Source organism: Sceloporus occidentalis, unplaced genomic scaffold, assembly GCF_023333645.1.
Source record: "Sceloporus occidentalis isolate IW3139 unplaced genomic scaffold, rSceOcc1.0.p SCAF_1, whole genome shotgun sequence".
NCBI classification, from domain to species: domain Eukaryota; kingdom Metazoa; phylum Chordata; class Lepidosauria; order Squamata; family Phrynosomatidae; genus Sceloporus; species Sceloporus occidentalis.
The window spans coordinates 129,588,639-129,611,261 of NW_028316981.1; the positions used below are offsets into that span (position 1 = coordinate 129,588,639).

General features: G+C 41.5%; 1 protein-coding gene across 1 annotated transcript; it reads left to right on the forward strand.

Moving 5' to 3' along the window:
• Nucleotides 1-1,149: 1,149 nt before the first annotated feature.
• Nucleotides 1,150-22,122, forward strand: LOC149322135 (alpha-N-acetylgalactosaminide alpha-2,6-sialyltransferase 2-like). The gene is made up of 10 exons (XM_089523896.1): nt 1,150-1,157; nt 1,522-1,614; nt 3,019-3,088; nt 7,237-7,411; nt 11,767-11,932; nt 12,154-12,292; nt 13,250-13,353; nt 16,366-16,449; nt 17,040-17,139; nt 18,343-22,122. Exons 1-10 carry the CDS (start codon nt 1,150-1,152, stop codon nt 18,508-18,510), a joined length of 1,107 nt encoding a protein of 368 aa, XP_089380022.1. The 3' UTR covers nt 18,511-22,122.
• Nucleotides 22,123-22,623: the final 501 nt, after the last annotated feature.

Here is a 22,623-nt window from a genome sequence, read left to right on the forward strand (position 1 = left end):
TAAAAGAATTTTTAATGGGTGAAAAGGCTGCAACAACTCAATTTTCAGGTGAACTTTGTTGTGCCTTGGTTTCATCTAGCAAGCTGAGTTGCCTTCTTGTGCAGAATCCTTAATTCACAAGCAGTGAAATCTACACAGCAAAATTCAAATAAAATTCAAAGTTTCCAAACCTGGAGAGAGAATTTCACTGTTCAGTGTTATCCACTTCTTGGCCATGAAACCACTGGGTGATGTTGGGCAAGTCACATTCTCTAAGGAGTTTATCAGACAAGGGGAATTGGAAGTATAATCCGATGGCAATCTGAACACAATCATGGGGTTTAACGTTATTGTGTGATAACCCACTACACACAAATTCGGGCAATGAGAAGTCAGTCCGAATACAAGCACGTTATTGCATGATACACTGCCACACGCAAATTCGGGCAATAGCATGCTATTTTTGGGCAATGGGGAGTCAGTTCGAATGCAATGCATATTCACATAATTGCGCAAAACTAGCGACTTTAAGTGAATGTGTTCTGGCCCCACTTTCTTTTCATTCGAATTTAAGAGAAATTCCTCCCATTTGATAAACTCCCAAGCCTCAGAAAAAGGTAAAGACAAGCCCCCTCTGAACAAGTCTGGCCAAGAAAACCCAGTGATAGGTTTGCCTTAGGGTTGTAATAAATTAGAAATGACTTGAAGCCACATGGCAAGAACAAGTTATCAAACAGTTCTATGGCAACATATAGACTGAGAAATTTATTATGGCATAGAGTTTTGTGAACTAAAGCCCACTTCATCACACTGAGGGGGTTAATCAGATGATAAAAATAAGCCAGGTAGAATCTGGGTTGCATTTTTGTTGTTCATATGCATTTTGAATGAATGGGGGGGGGGGGAGCTGCCAACAAAACCACTTAACCAGGGATAATTGATGTTGGGGGGCATCTAAGTTTTTCTAAAATATTTGCATAGTTGGCTGTGTGAATAACTGATGTGAATAGACCCAGGATAAACCAAGATAAAACTCTGCATGTCTTGAATGTGCTTCAAATACATTCACATCATCAACGCCATCTTTATTCAAGTGCTGACATGTGTGAGCAACAGAACTTCCAGAGATGCACATAGATGTGGTTCCATAGTGTGAATAACAAACCCGGAATGTGTAAGTGAAATTATTCCCATTGTTGCACTAAAAAAAAAATAGTGTGTGAATGATTGATCCCTCAGTGAATTTTTTTTCCTGTATTATATGGCTTTGGGGCAGGGGGTCTGCAAATAGTGAGGTCATGTGGAAATGAAATGAAACAGGCTTTCTCCCTGGAAATGTCAAACATTAGACTTCTCTGATCCAAAGTGGAAGAGCTGGTAAGCACTGAGGTTTGTGTATCTCTTTCTCGCATTGCATCCTGTGCAGGGGCTACAGCTATATCCCCTGCTTATGCAAAAAGAAAAAAAAGCCTGAAATTATATTGGGACCATGCATGTTACCTTCTCCACATAAAGAGTCTCTACTTGCTTTCTGTGTTTTAGACTGCTACAGCAGGAGACGCTACAGCTGGCACAAGCAGAATTGCCTCGTGATGTCAGGAGCCATGACCTGACTGGAGACAGCATCATGAAGAGGTGGGTACGATCACAAATTGGATTAGATCCTTCTTTAATGAAACATGCTTCTGTTTTGATCAAATTGCTTTCTGAAGCAGTGGTTTACTCCAAAGAAATGGCAATGCTGAAATAGTAGACGCTTGCACCCCAAAATTTGGCTTCTAGACCAAAGGTGGAAGGCATGCAGCCCTCCCGGTGCTGCACTGCCTGTCCCAGCCTGAAATCATCATAGCCAAGTGTGAAGAATGCTGGGCATTGCAGTACCACAACATCTAAAGGGGCATATGATTCCCATCCCTTCTTGAAGCCTTGCTGCTCTGTCAGAGCTGTGTTTGCCCACTTTCCTTTTGACAAATATTTCAAACTGTACTCCAAATTTTATGTTTCATTCCACCCTCACATTATCATTGGAGATTATCTGATAGGGAATGGGAGCATCGTTATCCCAGCCGTTACAGAGATTGCACGAAAGACATTCACATATTCATGCTGAACTTGTCATTAAACTGTCAGTGATGTGGAATTGCATTAACACATTCTTCTGTTAATACAACATGAAGGGCAAGGACCGAAGAATTCCACTTCGGTGATGGGACAATGACAGGATAAGTGTGATGTCATATGAAAGTCGTTCACGTGATTGTGGTCAATCACTGATTAATGACTGGACACTGACAGGATAAGTGTGACATCATGTGAAAATCTTTTCATGTTTGCGCTATAAGGACAGCAAAAGGAGTCCCATCCCCTGCCTGATAATCTCCATTGTGTCTTAGTTTCTTGGAGAGGTTTTTCAGATCTCACTCTCTGGTTGCCTCCTTTGCGATTCAGTTAACTGCTATTTTCTTTGGACCTTGTTCTCCCTTTTTACATATTTTTGTTTCTTAGTCCATTATTCATTATTCACTCTTCCTTCATCTTTCCTGACTCTTTGCTCCCTCTCCCTTTTTATTCTAGTATCCTGTCATTACTTTCCAATCTGTATCTTGTCACAAGCAAATGTCTAATCCAAGCCAGAGTGACAACTGTTCCTTTTCTCACAGAAGCAGGTCTGCAAAAATATTTAGTTTCCCAAGCAACTGAACACACCAGTATCAGTCAGTCAGTTTCACAGACTTCACAAGTGCAATGCAATCATGTGTTGGTACATACTAGTGCTGTTTGACACTTTACTAAATACAAAACCTTGTAGGCTAAATGGCGATGCGATTGAACCAGTATGACAGATTCAGATAACCATCTGTAACTGCCATCTGGTTCTGGAAGAGTCTAGGTTCTCAGACCTAGGTCTTGTTTGCTTCCTAAAATTCTGTTTGGAAATTTAGCAGAACTTTGCTCAGAAAGGGCACTTGGCACACTGAAGAGTCTCAATGTGCAAATCTTTGAGAGTGAATCCTAACTCCCTTTTCTTGTTGTTTGCAGACGTTGTTCTAAGGGAAGCCAAATCAATGATTCATCTAAGGGAGAAAGCCTTTGTCATCCTAGGGAGAAGGTAATATGCACATCCTTCATTTGTTTCCTTCTGTTTTGTCCCAAAGCAGTCTAGCATTAACTGTTAAACAAACCAAAAATGGGCAGTGTCTGGCCCACTTAATATTGTTGGATTGCATCTCCCAACATCCCTCACTGCTGGTTATGCTGGCTAGGACTGGTGCCAGTTGTAGTCCAACAATATCAAAAGGGCTGCACAATTTCCATCCTGGCCCTAGATCCAGCTGTTAGTCCCAAAGAGAGTTGACCCTTTCAAATAGTGGCAAATTGATAAGTCAATGTTAATGCATGTTCCACTGATTCAACTCTTTTTGGGACTAACAAATTGAATTTAGGCCAGGTGTGTGAAGTGGGCAGTCCTCCAGATGTTATTCAACTGCAGCTCCCAGCAGCCTCAGCCAGCATAGTTAATGGTGAGGGAATTGGGGAGTTGCCTCGTAACAACACATGTAGGGTTGTACAACTGGTGAAAAATGTTAAGAGTTGTCTGCCTATGATATAGAGTGTTTTTTGTTTGTTTGTTTTTTGCTTCAGGATGCCTTTCTTATTCATTTTATTTGAGGCCTTCCCTCAAAAACCGCAAGAATTAAAACTGTTCCTACCAACACTTTTTATTTTAAAAATAGCAGGAGATGAGAAACTATAAGAAACGGTGGACGAGCCCAAACTTCAAAGCTAGCTAGTACACCTGTAGTTTTTATAGAACCAAGATCTTTGGTTTCTCCTGTCAGTTCTGGGAATCTACAAGGAAAATGCAATTGGCAAAACAAAGTTGGACAACCTGGTGGAATGCTTATTTTATACGATTTAGAAATCTATACGCTGCCTTGCCAGAACAAAGCTCTCTCAAGTCAGCTCATACATATGATTAAAGCTATATTTTGCAATATATAATAAATCAATTACAGATATAGAAACAATATGTCAAAACCCTAGTCTGCCATAGTTAGGATTGAAACAAAACAAGGTTTTAAGGCTTGTTTGTTTGTTTGAAAACCTAACAAATCTGGAACCAAACATGCTTCATTTGGAATATAAATAAATATTTGTCTGATGTCTGTGGCATCAAGTTGGCAGATAAACCTACCTCCGAATATACCTAGATTGCCTCTGTTGTTCAGATGCATTAGATGTCCTTGTTAAAATCCAATTGCTATCCATATTTGACTTTAAAAATAGGTGTTTGGCTCCCAAAATTAGAATTTAAATTTTGGCATCTAAAGCATTGGTCAAAGGACAAATGCTATCTGTACATTCTATATGATTCCGCTTTTGACGTCAATGGAATCTGTACAGCAGCTTTTTAATAATGCGCAGAATATTTACATAGCCAGTGAAAATGCATCCAGCATATGAGGCTATGCTGTTATCTAGCCTATGACTTAAAACTGTAGTGTTCATAGAAGTAAATTTAGAATGAGTAGACTCACTGAATTAATGAGAACATGATAAGTCAAAAGCTATGAAAGCTCCATTGAGACGATGAGTGTACTCTTGCTGAAACTAACAATTGGATAGAAACCATTGCAAGAATAAATTTAACCTTTTAAACCTGTTTTAACTTGTTAATGCCTTCAATATGTTTTTAGTATATTTAAATTATTTTTATTATTTTAAATTATTGTAATCTGTTTCTATTGGTTTTACTTGTACCACCATCCTGAGATCTCATGAAACAGGTTGGGATATACATACAGTTTGCCCTTCATATCCACGAATTCTGCATCCATGGATCCAACAATCCACAGCTTGGGGGAAAAAATTAATCCAAAAAGCAAACCTTTATTTTCCTTTTTTTAAAATAAGGAACATCATTTTACTGCCTCATTGTATATCATGGGGCTTGAGCATCCATGGATTTTGGTATCCATGGAGGGTCCTGAAGCCAAACCACAACAGATACCAAGGATGAATTGGGTATCATCCTTGTATTTTCACAAATGAATAAATAACCAAACAATTTGCTGCTGTGCCATGATACGTCCCTTTACCTGCCTTAGCTCTTGGTCCCGACTGCTGTCTGCTTCCCTGAATACAACTCCATTTTGGTCTTGTCCCCTCACCAGACAAGGTCAGACTGAGTATTGGCACAAAGCCTCCGTTTTGGGGCCATTAAAATGATCCTCCTCCTAAAGCTATTGCTCTGGGATTCAGCAGGCATAGTCAAATCACAAGCCTTTAAACATTGTTGTACTGCAACTCCCAACATTCCTCATTGTTGGCCGGGGCTGATGGAGGCTACAATCCAGCAACATCTGGAGGGCCGCATTTTGTCTACCATGATACAGGCATAAATAACATAAGCCACAGGGGAGGAAATACACTTGGCTCTCCACATTTATGGATTTGACTTTTGCGGATTTGATTAATATACTCTCTTTAGGAATCTCTAGGTTCTCCATAGAAATTCTGCTGGAAGCTGACCATAAGAGTTGCACTGGAGGACCTAAAGTTTCCTAGAGAAAACACTCCTCTAGGGATTTCTAGGTCCTGCAACATGATTCTGTAGTCAAATTCTGGCAGATGTTGACCACAGAATTCTGCTGGAGAACCTAGAAATTCCTAGAGAGGTGTTTTCTCAGGTTAAAAAAGTACTGTTTATTTATTTGCATTTTTTTCACTTTCACAGGGGTCCTGTGCCCCTAACCCCAGAGAATGTGGAGGGACAAGTGTATAACCAAACTGCTCTGCCTATATTAAAAGAAGCTTTGGGACACTTGTTTACTTCTGGGTTGTATCACTCTTACTTGTGAATTAATTGAACAATGGACATTCTGTACAGTTGATATGGCTTAGACCCAAAGCAGCTCTTCAGTACAGGTTTTAGCGTAAACTAGACTCCAATAGCTATTTCTAATTTAAAAACAAAGCAAAGGTGCATTGCAGAGAGATTAAGTGTGCTGATTCATTGCACAGAACAGTCCCAATTCAAACAGGGATTATTCAGGTCTCCTGTGCTTTTTCATCCTATATCAAACAACAACTATTATTATTATTATTATTATTAAAATTTATTTATAGAGCACTGTAAAGTTTGCACTGCGCTTTACATAGCAAGGATCAAATAAAATAAGGGGGGGGGGGGATAAAAACCTGCCAAACGGTGTACAATCTAAAACAACTATTACTTCTGCCTCCTGCAATCATCATTATCATCCTGCCTTTTCCCCTCATCTGGGACACAAGGCAGCATACAAAGTTAAAACAGATACAGCTAAAAAGAAAATGACATCATACAAAAGTTTAAAATATAATTAAATTTTCAATAAATCTAAAACCAGTTGAAAAGAAACCATCAAACATCAAAATTAGAACAAGAATAAACAACACAGTGCATGAAAGGCCATTTCCCCCTGAGCAGTTAGCCCTCAAAGGCCTGTCAAAACAAAAAGGTCTTCAGCTGCTTAAAAAGGGTAACAAGGAAGGCACCTGTCTAACCTCTTTATGGAGGGAGTTCCAGAGCCTGGGGGCAGCCACTAAGAAGGCCCTCCCCTCTGCTCCCACAAGGTCTGCCTGTGAAGCTGGTTAGAGAGCAAGAAGGGTCTCTCCAGAAGATCACAAAACATGGACTGGGGGATCTGAAGATGTAGTCCTTCAAACAGCCTGGACATGAGCCATTTGGAAAAAGTTTCAGGGGGCATGGGGGTAGGGTGGAACTACAGCTGTCTGAATCCCTGGGGATAAAGAAATTAACTTTATCCAAGCTCTTGATCATACACAAGAGTTAGCAAAGGTGCACATGCCAAACAAAAGACAGTTGCGCCAAGTCCTGCCCATATTGTTCTCCCTCCTTTTTCCATATCACAATTTCTTGCCCTTTCAGCGTGTGCTGTTGTTGCTACTGATATTGGGCACTGTCATCTGGTACTAAACAGAGATGTCTTTCAAGTCTGGCTCCTTCACATTTGTATATGGAGCTTGATCACAGAATTTGAGTATTTCTCTTGTGGTGAAATGAGACAGATTTATATTGCTACAACCTGTAATTCCTGACGATATGATTTTGGGACCTACTGTGGCAGATCTCTTGTGCTGGTTGATAATACTTTGCTGGTCTTCTAGGTGACCTGTAAGCAAACATTCCAAGGAAATATGGATTGATTGTAATATTGACTGCATTAGAATTTACTCACTCTCAGCCTCTCTCAGTCCAGTTTGTGCCCCTGGTCATTGAAGTCAAAAGTGAAGAGTGATCCCACGTTGGGAAGGCAATTTGATTTTGATGGTCCTGTGCTGATGTGGAGTCATCACTTCACCGCAGAGGCGTGGGACAGGCTGAAGGAACGCAGGGTCCCCTATGGCTGGCATGGCTTGCCATATGCAGGTAACCAGTTGGGAGAGAATGATATGGGTCTGTGTTGGTGGACAGCACAGAGTGTAGGCTTAAGTTGGATGCTTGACCTCAGTGTTTTAGGTCTCACTTTGGTCTGCTTCAGGAAACATAGATGACAAGGAGCACATGTAACAGGGAAAGAAGAGCGTGAGATAACTACTGCTGCAGGGCACAGTTTAGTACAGTTACTTTTTTAGGCTATAATGCCCCAAATCCCTCAGCAGCTAAGGTGCTGGGGCAGGAATATGTAAGAGGACAGTGGTTGACAACAGAAGGTGATAATGAAAAGTGAATGCTAGGAGTTGTTGTCCAAAAAAGGAACTTGCCCAAGGAACTGCAATATTTGTAATGACCAGAGACCCATGTCCTTGATTTCCAGCCCTTGCCAGATAGTTAAACTACCCTGATTTCTGTCTGAAACAAAAAGGTATACTACTATCTAGAACTGGAACGTGCCCCACCCCTTTAAGGGATTTTGGCACAAATATCATCAGTACATACATTTCTGTCCTTATTTTAGGATGATGGCAAGCATTTTTGTGGGTGTACGAGTGGGCGGTTGATAACTGTGAAGCAAATGGGGTTAAATGGCTTGACAAATGAGTACTGGAAGAGAAGGAAAAGATAGGAATGTTGCCTGTATCTATCTTCTGAAAGAAGCCAGACTCTAATATTGTTATTATTTAAAACACTGATTTCTTAATACATTTGGTGTTTGCAAGTGACATCATATTTCTCGTGGTTTCCCCACAAGCTGTGGTTTCTTTTTAAAGGTCTTTAAAGATTTCTTTAAAGATCTAGTGGGAGAGGAAGTTGTTAAAAGTGCTATCATGAACATCTTGTGACATTTGCCTGACTGAAAGGTCCCAGTGTCTTTGAAATGATGAACAGCCTGCTCCATTGTTGCTGCCGGTCATTGGCTTCTGGGGATTATCTCACTTCCTACCCCATGCCCATTCTTCTTAGCTTGCCAAACTCATTGTCTGCCCTGAATCTCTCTACTGTGACCAGAGGAGGGACAACCCTCAAATAGAAGGAGAAGTGAAGCAGCGTGGGCTGAGCTGGCTGCTGAGAGTTTTTGTTTTGGACAGATACTGCCAAAAGACCTTTTAGAGTAGACAGTTGCCACTTCAGTTTGGGAGCAAGAGGAGCCAGCTCAAAGAGAGAGAAGGAAGAAAAAGCAGGCATTGGGCAAATCACATGCTCTCAGCCTCAGAGGAAGGCAATGGCAAGCCGCTTCCAAACAAATCTTGCCAAGAAAACTCCATGTTAGGTTTGTCACCATACATCAGAAACAACTTCAAGGCATGTAACAACAACAAAAACGACAGATCTCCCCCTCCCCCTTTGCAGGACTCCTAGTACAAAAATAATTATTAAAATATATACAAATAAACACTTTAGAAGCAAGCCTGAAACCATTAGTCAACGTTCTTGATGGATTCTTCAGGGGTTGTGATTCAGGTGTTAAACAAAACAAGCCCCCCCCCCCCTCTTCCAGTGAAAGGCTGCACAGTGTTGGTGCTGGAAAAACAAATTAGAAGTACCTTTACTTTATTTAGCAGAAATATCACTGCATCTTTGTTATGTGCACTCAACATGTGTTGAGTCTATTGAGTTCATAGATAGACTCATGGATATTTCATAGGTCTGTAGAACTGAAAGAAAGCAAAAGTTTATAAAGTTCAGTTTCCTGATGCAGTGTAGGATCATGCTCGCTTCATAATGCTCACTCATGCCAGCAAACTTTGATAGCTGTGTCAGAGGCAATGCTCTAGGACTCCTACTCCCACACAAGTGGCTGATGTTATCAAGTTTCTCAAATTCAGATAATTAAGTATAGTGCTGTATGCACCATTCAGTGGCACTTAGGAAAGTCTTCTTAGCACACATGCAGTTGCTCTGTCTCATATGTACACATGCTTTTAGTGTGTGTCTGGTTGTGCATGAACTGTCCAGTCCCATTCTCTCTCTCTCTCTCTCTCTCACACACACACACACACACACACTTCTCTTTTATCCCTATAGGTAACATATTCTGTGTGTTTTGCACATGTCTCTCCATGCACCAACACCTTCTTTATTTTTGTCAATATTTCTCTCCCATCTAAAGCACAAGCGGGCAATATTTTTTTGCCCTAGACCAAAATTGAATTTGGGAAATGTCTGGGAGGGTACATTCTAGCAGTAGCAAGAGCTAAGGGTATGAGATGGGCAAAGAACAGAGCAGGCAAGGGCAAAGCAAGCCAAACAGAGAAAAAGAGAAATTCTTAACCAATTTAGATATTCCCACCCAAAACTCAGCTTAATTCTGTGCATCACTTGAATAACAGCTGTCAGGCTTGGGAGAGATGGCTCAGTTCTGTACATGTCTGCTAATAACTGTGAATGTCTGGTTCTTCATAATGTAAAGGTATTTAAGGAGCAGCATAAAATACACCTTAAGTGCCTTTGAAAACCCTCTTCTTATCTCCACACATTAATGTGAGATCAACAGTGGGCTCCCTTGCATTTTTGAAAAAAAGCTTTCTTTAGCTCTGAAGAAGGAAACCCCAGCACTTATTCTTGATCTTTGATTAGAGATACACACTGTGCTGGAGGAAGAAAGTGGGAGTACTGCTGAAGAAGCTCAAGGTTGGATGGGGAACCCCTGCAAACCAAAAAGTCACCTTCTCCCAAAGGTGTAGTAAAAATCAGAAATTCAAATCATGTCTGGGACCTAAGAACTGGGCAACTGCAAGTTGTTCTTCATCAAGGAAACCTTGAACTTGTGTTTCTAGAATAGCAACCTATCCCACCCCTTGAGAGTAAACAAATGTTTAAAAGCAGCTTGTGATGTAGTTTAGGGTTCTGTTGTTCAACGAAAAATACAAGTCAGGAGTGACACCATGTCTGCCCAGACTCTCAGGTATTCTACACTGGTTCTCAGGATTCCATATCCTGACTGCTTATAGAGTTGAAGCCTTTGCTGGTGAAATTTATAGCAGTGATTTTAGGATCAAAAAGGAAAAGACACTTACTGATGTTCTGCACTGGCTACTTAACATATGTGTAAATAAATAATGTCTCCTGGTTTGACCCCCACCCCACCACCACCAAACCCACCTTAACAGCTAGCAGCTACATTGAGCAATGGAGGCCTCATTTAGCTGTCAATCTTGATGCAAGGAGGACAGCATTTACAGTCCCCTTTAATCAGTGAGTAAGACTGTCACAAGACTGTCCTGCTTCTGATCATTGATGTGAGGGAGATGGAAACAACTTCTTCCTTGTACCCTGATCAGCAGCAGATTAGACTTCCTTCATTGGCTTTGGCTTTTGGCTGTTAAGGTGGGCTAGGGGGCTATTTATATAGTCTTACTGAATGTAAAGCAGTTAGGGATCTAGGTTACGAATCTGTAACTACAATACTGACTGTCAGTCATTCCCAGTAAAAGTCAGTTGCAGTCCAGAAATAGTTCAGTTTGCTGGAAAAAAATTACAGAGAAAAAGAAAAAAGTCATTGTCAGTTCTCTGCTTATTTATTTTATATCCCACCTTTCTCCAAGTATGGGACCCAAAGCTACAATTTAATTTAAACCCAAATGCAGTTAAAACAATGGGTAATACAAAAGTTGAAAAGCAATTAAACAACCAGACAGATTAAAAACAACAATTTAAAACATTTAAAACTGCAATTGAAATATAATAATGATAAGACTTCTATGATTCTATGACTATAGCACACCCCATTTAAAAGGTCTTCTGCAGTAGCCTATTTATAGTGAAAGGCCTGATTAAATAAGAAGGTCTTTGTCTACCAATAGATGGCCTTCCTAGCCTCCTGTGAGAGGGAATACCATAGCTTGGGGGCAGCCATTGAGAAGGCGCTCTCCTGTTTCCTCAGCAGTCATAACTGTGGAGGTGGTGGTTGGACTGAGACAAAGCCCTCTCTTGAGGATCATAGATCTCACATAAGGAGCTATGCTCCTTCAAACAGCCATAGTTACACTTCCATTAACCAAATTTTCCTGTCAGAAGTACTGGGTTTCCATATCTTTTTGTGATACCTATGCATAAAGTGAAGAAAAGGAGGCAAGAACCAACCAAGCAATATGCTATTTCAAGTGCATTGCAGTTTGGAAGAGTGTGAAATTCCTGTTCCCCTAAAAACAATGCAGGGGTTGCCGGACAGTGGACCATCTCATCATAATTAACCTGAACATGCCCTTATCCATCCTCTTCTGGGTTTCTTAATGGAAGGGCCATCCCTATTCCCAAGACAGTGGGTTCTCCTGCTAGTTTTATGACCTTTATGTTGCTTGATCCAGTTCTCCTGATTCACATCTACTTCCTTTGCTCTGCAGTCATTGCATCCACAGTGCAGCTCCTCAATGACTCTGCCAACAGCAGGCTCTTCAACAAGACCACCTCCCCTGATGGCTGCATTCGCTGTGCTGTGGTTGGAAATGGGGGAATTTTGAATGGATCCCATCAAGGCAAGGAAATAGATGCTCATGACTTTGTCTTCAGGTACAGTAAGGTTGACAATCTGCCTTTGTTGGAAGGGCATCAAACCAAATTTGGGATGGTCATGGAGAGCTGAAAGAATCCCCAGGGTGTGGGCACCCCACTCTAAAATGTTCCAGATCAAAAAATTCACAGCTCTGAACCCCAGATTTACTTATTCCTTAGAGATAATGGCCATGTATTCCTCAGAGCCTATGTTCTTTTAATTTTTTTCTTCCATGCAGGCTTAATGGAGCAGTGACCAAGGGCTTTGAGGAAGATGTTGGAACAAAGACTTCTTTCTATGGTTTCACAGTAAACACTATGAAGAACTCCCTTATCGCTTATGCAGAGTATGGCTTCACACAGATCCCAAGGTCCAAGGTAAATGCAGTGGTGTCCTCATGCCTGGTGTCATCGTGTGTGTGTGTGTGTGTGTGTGTGTGTGTGTGTGTGTGTGTGTGTGGCGGGGGGCACTGTTAGGTGGTGGTGGCAGCAATGGCTGCCAAAACGGATCTCTCACCCTTCTCCTTTGATATGGTGGTGGCCTCCTCCTGATGAGGAAGCTGCCATGGCAGCCAAACCTGGAGGTGTGCACTTATTCCTTCACACTCTGCAGTGAGAGGAGGGCCTTCTTCTGACATGTCACCCAGTGTGAGCTGCACCCTCTGACCCCCTAGTCATGTCACTAGGTAAATGCACAGTGGAGCTTCACTGTTAACATATAAGGCTTTTCAATCTGTGGGAAGTGTAAGGTGAACCAAGTGATTTATGTTGGCAATGTTTCAACTTCAGTCTTTATGGTCTTCACTAAATGGAGCTCTGGTGCTAGACCTGGAGAAGATCTGCCAGAGACATTGGAAGAGGTGATGGTAGAAAAGATGTAGTGATGTGTTCTGATACAGACAGAGTGGGTGCCCATTGTTCAAGGAATCCTTTCACATCACTTGAGACCTAGTTACTTTCCTGTCTAACTGTTATCTAATAAGTCATAGATGTTGGTAAGAGTCCATCATGAATACATATAGCAAACTCATTCCAAGAGGAATTGACCCAAAGGTTTCTAGAAACACAAAATGCTTCCTAAGTGGGAAGACCCTCAGAAAAGATGCCAAAGGAGGACTAAGCATCTTCAGTGACCACCACATGAATGCCTTTGTGTGAGGGTGGATCAGAAAAACCAGACAAAGAGAGGAAATGGAATAGAGTATCCTAAAAAGGGGTGTGCCTATCTAGTTGTTGCCAAGAGCTCACCGTGTTGTAAGGTTTTGTTGCAGGCCTTACCTTGTGGATCCTACATTCCTGTTTTGTACTTTGCATTCCATTTCATCTTGGCTGCAGGATATACAGTACATTTTCATTCCCTCGGATGTACGAGATTACTTAATGCTGAAATCTGCCATTCTGGGAATCCCTGTTCCAGAGGGCTATGATAAGGGTGACAAGTAAGTGCCCTCCTTCATCTGCTTCTTTGCCCACCTACTGTTGTTTCAGTCATTGGCCAGAATTCTGTATGGCACAACATAATATAGGAGTTTATCACACTAGCGAGATGCTGTGAGAAAACGGGAGTTAAACGAGATTTAAAGTACATTAAATCTTTAACAAAACTTGCAAATTCAGGGAGTTTATCATACTAGGGGACTGCCAAAGTGAAATAACACTAAGTTAATCCAAACACAAAGCAGATAAAACCGGCAGCTTTTTTACTTTCGGGTTGTTCCGAAAGTAAAAAACTGCCAGTTTTCTCTGCTTTGCATTCGGATTAACTTCGTGTTAATTCACGTTAACTGTGATGTCATGTGATAAACTTTGGGCATTTATGGGGTTTCTTTGCTTTAAATCTTGTTTAACTCCCGTTTTCCCATGGGATCTCACTAGTGTGATAAACTCCATAATAATTCCTGCAGGCAAAACTATGCTAAAGCTGGCCATTGGACATCCTAGGATTTGCCATTGAACTTCTGCAGTGTTCCCTCAAGGTCATTGCATGGCTGGTGGAGAAAAGGAAGCAGGAAGTGGAGAAGCATCTGGCTGTGTCCCTGCTGTCCTGAGTAGATTTCATGTGACTGTAAGGAAGGCAGACTCATCTTTCTTTTCTTTCTTTCCAGCCTCAATGTTTCAGTGTTTCTAGTTCTCAGTGAAATCTTGAGGGTGGCAAGGTAACCCAACAGTAGTAAGATTTCTAAGACCTTCATATAACCAATCCCTGTGCTAAAATTATGGTATTATCTTCTTCTTCTCTCAATTATAGTGTACCTGGCTTGTTTTACTTTGTTCCCAACAGCTGCAAATAGGCTTCACCCAGTCCCTCAATCAATAATACTATTGTAGAACTGTATTCCATAAAGCAAATCATACAAAAAAACTCTTTTTCTTTTCACTGATATGAAAAGCTGATGAAGCTATAGGAGGGCAACCTGGATACACTGGGTGACAACCTGTTGTGTCTCTGTTTTGATGAAAGGTTCCTTAACCCACCAGAAACTTTCGTGTGTAGAAAGGCAGTGGAGGTGATTTTTGCTGATTTCTCTCTTTAAAAGAAAAGTACACTTCTTTTAAAAATAAATAATCTTTTCCATACTAGTAGTTTCACACCTTTTACTCTCCCTCCATTAGAAGACAAATTTGTCTGTGGTATCCTGCTAGTAGCATGTGTAATTTTCCCTTCCACCTGTGTATGTCCTTTAAGGTGCTTTTTAAGGTATTCTCTTCCTCCCTTTACAGTACCCAAATCATCATCATCTGAATGTACCACAAAACCTCTTTAGCTTTGCCTTTAGGAGAGCAGGCAGGATTAGGACATCAGTGGCTCTCTCTGCTGGTACCACATCTGGTTATGAGGCCAGAGACACGTCTCTGATCTTTCCTGCTCCTCACAAGGCACAAGATGTCTGTGACTTTATGGCAAATCTGGTGGACGGGTACATGGCTTGGCTTAGTACTAGTCCATAATGCAAAACTACTTTTCTACAATGAGACATATAGAATTGCAGCCAGTGTATGTTAAAGATTACTACTCTACTGCTACTATAAGTATCAATGGAGGTAATAATATGTGACTTCTTATAGGGAACACTTTCATTTCTAACACATTACTTCCAAGCTCTGCCTCTTTCTTCAGAAACACCCCATTCCATTTAATTTAAAGTGGTTTCTATTGCAGTATATTTTTTAAAAACTAGGTCATCAATGGGTAGCCATTTTGCTCTGGGAGGTCATAATAGTGAGTGGTCAAGATTTGCCTACCAGTGGACCAGACAAGGTGATGGAGTGGGGTTTGCGTTGCTTTCCCTAACTTCTTTCTTGTATTGAAATAGGCATTTCTGCACCCACACCCACACATGGAAAAAGGAGAGTTGGCCCTCATTCATCATGTTCTTGCCAGCACAGTTTACTTATGGGGGCTGGTGCGTGAGGAGAGCCAGGACTGGCTGCCATCATCCCATAATAATCAAAGGGTGGATCTACACTGTAGAAACAGTGCAGTTTGACACTTTAAGTGGTGCAGCTCAATCCTATGGTATCCTGGGAGTTGTAGTTTTATAACTACAAAACTATAAATTTCAGGATTCTGTAATATGGCACCATGGCAGTTAAAGTGCTGTCAAACTGCATTATTTCAACAATGTAGATGCAGTCAAAGTCTGCCAAAAGGCTGATGAGAGTCCATTTTGCATGTGTGGAGGGTGCTGGGGTTGCACCTGGAGGAGGCTCTACTCAATGTTAAGTCGAAGACTTTCATGGCCAGCATCCATAGTTTTTTGTGGGTTTTTCGGGCTATGTGGCCATGTTCTAGCATGTTCTGCATGTTCTAGCATGTTTCTGACATTTCGCCAGCATCTGTGGCTGGCATCTTCAGATGCCAGCCACAGATGCTGGCGAAATGTCAGAAAGAAACTCTGCTAGAACATAGCCACATAGCCCGAAAAACCCACAAAAAACTATGAGGCTCTACTCGGCATCTCTTTCATCATCAATCTCTGATGGGCTGGCAAAAGTACAATTTTGAGGGCAAGGCACCAATTTTCCTGCAGTTAGGGTGGCTTGAGTCCATATACAGGCCAAATGTTATCTGATATGGAGAGCTGGCAGTTCCTTTCTCCAATTTCCCAGAGATTTATATCATATTTGTGCCCGTTGGCTACAGTTCTTTCTTTCTTTCCTGGAAACTCTTCAGGAACAGGCAGCAGATGGCTTGGGGATTGGCACTGGTCCATAGACAACCAGTTTTGAGCAGCATGGTTCCAGGAGCTCTCGTGTGGATTTTCTGTCCTGGATGGCAAAAGGTGATGAGCCTGCCCTGGAAGTTTAGAGTGTGCCATGCAAAATACACACATTTATTTTCTCAGATACCTCAGTGTGTTCAGTTTACTTATTCAGTTTTCTCCCCTGTTGTGGGATCAAATGATTCCTGATACGCTATGAAGCTGTTTTTGTTTGATCTCTTTCTACAGGCCACAAAAATACTTTGGACTTGATGCATCTGCGGGAAAGTTCAAGTTGCTACACCCAGAATTCATGTATTATCTGACAGAAAGGTAACCTCTTTAGCACTTAAACCAAGCCTGTTGTTGACATCCATCAATGATGTGTATCAGTAGCCACATAAGTACTAATTTTATCTTTCATGTTGAGGGGCAGGAATGGGAGGAAGGAAGGACTCATTTCCTATCCTTTGAAATGTGGAAACCCCTTTCATATTCTGTGAGATTTTGTAGAACCAGTACAAATGGGCAAGTAGTCAAGCAGTGCTGTCTTCTCACAAAAGTATGCTACCTTCAAGCACACAGAAGAAAAGCATTTTTTGGAAGAACCTCTGCCTCAAAGATTCTCCATATGTAGAGAGCTGGCATGTAGAAGGCTTTCATGGCCGGCATCCATAGTTTTTTATGAGTTTTTCCAGCTATGCGACCATGTTCTAGAAGAGTTTCTTCCTGACGTTTCACCAGCATCTGTGGTTGGCATCTTCAGAAGATGCCAGCCACAGATGTTGGCAAAATGTCAGGAAGAAACTCTTCTAGAACATGGCCACATAGCCCAAAAAACCCACAAAAAATTATGTAAAGAAGTCTGTTTTTTTCTGAATAGTCCCTAATGTTCTCTGACGAACTTTCTTTTCCGTTTACAGGTTTTTAAAATCAGAAATAATTAACACCCAATATGGGCATCTCTACATGCCCAGCACTGGAGCAATTATGCTTTTAACAGCTCTGCATACTTGTGATCAGGTGAGACCTCTTATAGTGCTGTGTTTCCCAGAAGCTGGATACTTGGCAGCAAAGGGTAGAGATTTGAAACTATTTGAAATGGTGCCATCACACTCTACAAAAAGGAGGTGCTCAATGACCTTCTTCTTCCTTCCTTCCTTCCTCTCCACTTTCCTCCCTCTCCCAGAGGCTGACATCTTGCTAATGACTTACTCAGATAAGAATAGGTTACATATGTGTAAGTTTCTTTAAGGTGGGGTGCAGAAGGCTATTCATTTATCCTTACAGTCCATCCACAAACTTCCCACTGCCCAGCAAGCTGGAGAAGTGTTCCAACTGCTGTCACTTAAAGGTGGAGAAGGGAGGGATGGGTAGGCAGTTCAGACCATGAGGTCTGACTCCTCTGAGCTCCCAGGGAAATAAAGATGTGGATCTACTTTATTTAAGCAGACACTTTCATTCTCCCCACCCACCCAGTCAAATTTGCCGAGACAAGTTCTCTGCGGTCTGAAATTGTGCGTTTTTCTTGCCCCTTGTCTTGAGAACTTCTGCCTCAGTAATGGCAAGTTTTCCTGCTGCCTGATGTTGGGGGGAACCACTATCTCTCCCCATCAATGCTTTTGCCACTCACATCTCTGAGACAGAGGGCATGTGGGCTCAGTGGAGAGAAGCTACTAAGCATCTAGGCACAAATGTATTTCTCTGACAGGTTTTTCCTCAGAGCTAGGAATTTCTCCATAGGGAAGGGGGAGAAGGAGTCACACCCTGTAAGACCACTTGTGCCAGATGTCCCAGACCATCCCCATTCATGATGCCTGGCTATTGAATGATGATCCTGAATCCCAGCCCTTGCACCTTGATAATTATGTGGCATGCAAGGCTCCCTGGAGTAGCAGCAGCAGTAGTATCCAGTCCAGGAGATGGGCCATGACCTAGTCCTACTGAGGCTCTGCTGTCTAAGGCAGATGCCACACACTACACCCAACAAGAGGGCCATGCCAGTCCTTCATCTTACTATGGATGAACTGGACAAGGTGCATTTTGAGCTTCTTGAGATGTTCTGTGAATGTTCGTGGCACTGAAGCCTGAGCCACTCTCTCATCTCCTTAGGCATGAAGAAGCTTTGAGTGAGGGGAGCCCATGCAGTGGGGGTAGAAGGGTGAGCACCTGTCCATGTCCTTCTTTTAATTCTTCCTGTGAATTTTGCTTTGCTCACTTCCTTAGGTTAGTGCCTATGGCTTCATCACAGACAATTACAGGACATTTTCAGATCATTACTATGAACACCAGAAGAAGCCCCTGGTCTTCTATGCCAACCATGATATGCTCTTAGAGGCTGAGCTTTGGAAGAGCCTACACCAGGTTGGCATCATGAAACTTTATCAACGGTGAAGGCAGTGCATTGTACGGACAAGGAAGGGGTTGGGCAGCTGTGTCAGCAGTTTGGTGGTCCACAGATCTTTTACTTTCATGGGGATCGAGGACAAAACTAATAACCTGCAAGAACTATCAGTACACAAGGAACTACCAACTGATTAATCCATGGGGCTCTTTCACATAGGATTTGGTCAACAGTAATAAATATATCAATCCACACTAGACGAAAAGCCCATCCAGTGTGATTATCCAATGTAGAGAGGAAATACGACAGCATAGCTGCCACAAAATCCAGGACTGGATTGGCAGGAAAATGGACAAAACCATTTGTTAACTACTCTGTTGCTTGTGCGCTTTCGGTGATGCCTTCATGAGGCATTCAGTTGCAATTTTGTCTGGACACAAGACGAATTATGTAAAGTTTTTGTCATTATTCTAGTCTTCTTCATTGAGGAGAAGGCTGATGAAAAACATTGTCAAAAGGGGGCAAAGAGTCTGGAATATACTGTATGATCTCAATGTTTACCCTTGCTGGGGACTACAAAGCTTTGCTCAAAGCTGGCAATAACACAATGGAGCAACCACCGTCTACTCAGACCTACTGTACTCAGAATGGCTCTCTTTTTCAAAACAGCTATCTATGGCAGGCCCCCAGGGGATACAGTGTTATTCCAGGGGGACAAGTTTTGATAGTGTGAGATGGGACAGATGGAAAAGTCATTGTTTTCCAACAAGAATAGTAGATCTTCCATCACCTTTTAAAATGGATTTGCAACTACATCCCCAGTGGTAGTGTGGTAGTGGCTTCTGCAGCAGCAGCTGCTACTAGTAAATCAACAGCTGGTGAAAAAAAAAGTATTTTTCTTCTTCTTTTTAAAGAAGTCATGCACTCTCTGCACACCTTGTTTACAAAGAGAGGTGCACTTCCAGGAGGCTTTCAAGAGTGCAATTTTGTTTGTAAACAAGGTGCACAGGGAGCAGGGAAAACAGTATTCTCCACTCCACTGTTGTCACCACTGCACAACAAATTCAGGAGTTGGAGCACAGACCTGGGAGGGGGACAAAACCAGTTGGAGGTATGTGTTGCTCACCTCCTTTAAAAGACTGTGATATCTTTGCAGGAGCAAGGCTGCCTGATACCATTTCCATTTGAATGATGGGTGCATGCTCCTTCTCTGTCATCCATTTCATGCTTTCCCTTTGTCTACAGTGGCATACTTGTTTCCTTTCTACACATTTCCTCATCCCACCTCGATATTATAAAGATCTGGATATACCATGTAAAAATGTCTCCATTGCTGATTGAACAGATGAGTTGAACTTATTGGTTAATTTTGATCAAGATCAGCACTGGAATAACAGTCAACTACTTTTTACATCTTGGAGGAAAAATCCATGTGGTTTATCCATTGCCACACCCCGAGCATGAGCCTTCCCTTTCTGATATAGCAAACATGGCAAGTTCTCCTTTGCTGTGTGGATGCTCTTCCTCTCTGATACCTAGGGCAGTTACTGTATTGATATGTGGCAGGTAGCCCTGTCCTCAGCAGCGATAAGGAAGCTACTGATGGCCTGATGATTAGCTGCTGCAGGATTGTGTTTATACCCAGCTATTAAATAAGAAAATCTATGCCAAGAAAAGCTGGATTCAATATATTTGCATTTCTCTTTGAGAAAATTCAGTGGCTCACAGTAAAGACAGCACTGGAGGCATTGCTTCACAAAGTCAGTGCTTTTAAATGTAAAGTAAAATATGAAACATTTAACATTACGTAATAGAGGTAATAAGCTTCTCTTCATGAGTCCATTACTCATGGATAACGCCACATCTTTATGGTGCAGATTTCCTTAGATAGTGTAAAAATGTCCAAGCATGAAAGTTTTTGGAACACCTTAAAGGATGGGGAGGAGGGCATAAAATACTATAGTGTGACAGAATGCAACAGCACTATACACCTATGCAAAATAAAATTTAAGGAAAATTTTTACTGTCCACTGAACTGAACCTAACTTTTTCAGGCCCAGTCAATGTGCCAAAGAAGGCTCCTTGTCTATTAGTGTGAAATGTTTCCATCTGCTACAGAAGGTGGAACTGATTAGGTACCAGCACACCAATTCCCTTCTTCTTTTTTTGGAGACTTAAAAGAGTTCTTTGTTTGGGCTAGGACGGTGGTATTTTTTCCTTCCTTTTGTATAATTGTGTTCCTTCTCAAAAATGAGTGCAAGTCCTGAGACTTTAATGATTAACAGGCTTGATTTTATGGACTAGTCCAATAAAATGTGTTAAGACCTAAGACTTTTGCTGCATCAGACTAACTTGCCTCTTAGCCTCAAGGAGCTCTCCCACCACTGACTAATTTCTTAATTTCAGTGGAGTCATACATTTTTCAAACCTATCTTCCTTGCAGCTGTATTTGCAAGAAACCTGGTATAATAAAGAAAAGAGGCTTGCTTAGCATGCCCCCCCAATACTGCTGCTTTTCCACTTGAAGGAATTTTAATTTTTTTAGTTTTTGTGGGTTTTTCGGTCTATGTGGTCATGTTCCAGAAAAGTTTCTTCCTGGGCCACATAGCCCGAAAAATCCACAAAAAACTATGGATGCCGGCATGAAAGCCTTCAACTTTACATGGAATTTTTATTTCTCGGGGAGTATTCAGACCCAGGGAGCCAGCGTGGTGTAGTGGTTTCAGTGTTGCATTTGGACACTGGGAGACCAGGGTTTGAATCTCCACTTGGCCACAGAAACCGATTGGGTTACCTTGGGCAAGTCACACTCTCTCACCCTCAGAGGAGGGCAAGGACAAACCCCTGCTGAATAAATTCTGTCAAGAAAAGCCCATGATAGTTTGCCTTAGTCATCATATGTCAGAAATGACTTGAAGGCATACATATAAGGCAGGCATATTGTTACAATGTCTAGCTGGAATCTAATTTAAAAATATAGATTGTAAGCTGCTATCATGTATATCAGAGTGTGGGAAGGGAATGAGGATTTGTGCAAATTCCAAACCAGTGGTATTGTTAAGTACTCTAAACCTTTCCACATACAGAAATGCAGGTTTGCCGTCAGTATACATAAATTACAGTGCTTCAAAACTTAACTCAACATTCTTTATATGAATGCTAATCAGATTAATTTTACAAAATGTATTTCTGCACTTTGTTCTTATATATCTCAGTGAATGCAATTCATTGATCAACACAGGCTCTTGAGTTTTCATATGTTCTTGACATGCATCAGGGATACACTCATATGTATTCACCAACTTCAGATACTCACAATATGTACCTATCATATGTGTGTATTATTAAAACAATAACATGGTTTCTTCTGCCAAGCTTAATCATCTAAGTGTCTCAAACAAAGCAGTGTCCACACACAATAGACTGCCCAGCCACATTGTGTGCTTGTGCCTTCAAGTCACCAGTCAACTTAAACAGACCTATGAATTTCGTTTTTTTAGGCAAGGAAAACTCAGAGGTGGTTTGATATTGCCCTCCTAAGAACTATAGCTTTTATCACCTGCAGCCACCCATCCAAATATTAACCAGGACTGACCCTACATAGCTTCCAAGATCAGATGGGATCTGGTGCCTTTAAGATATTTAGGCTCTATTCCCAGCAATATTAGAATGAATGAATGAATGAATGAATGAATGAATGAATGAATAAATAATAATAATAATAATAATAATAATAATAATAGCTTTATTTATATACCGCCCTTCTAAAAAATCAGGGCGGTGTACAACATAATAAACAATACGATACAATAATACAATAAAAATACAAATACAAATACATTCAATTAAAAACATCAATAAAACAATTCCAGCCAGCTTGCCTTTGCTGACGAGAAGAGGAGGGGGGGGAGGTATTCGGGGCGCACATTAGGGGTATGCCTGCTTGAACAAAAAGGTTTTCACCCCTTTTTTAAACTGGGCCAGGGAGGTGGCCGAGTGGAGCTCAATGGGCAAAGAGTTCCAGAGGTTGGGGGCCGAGGTGGTAAAGGCCCTCCTAGAGGTGGAAGCTAATCTGACCACTGGAACCTTTAGCAATTGTTGCCCAGAGTGTGCGGGGCGGATTGTATAAATTATATTCTAGAATTACTGAGCTGCTGAGACAC

Excerpts from the sequence above, each read along its gene's own strand:
- LOC149322135 (XM_089523896.1), top strand. Across the intron at positions 3,089-7,236 it reads TTTGTCATCCTAGGGAGAAG|TCCAGTTTGTGCCCCTGGTC; the intron begins GTAATATGCACA and ends AGCCTCTCTCAG. Across the intron at positions 11,933-12,153 it reads GCTCATGACTTTGTCTTCAG|GCTTAATGGAGCAGTGACCA; the intron begins GTACAGTAAGGT and ends TCTTCCATGCAG.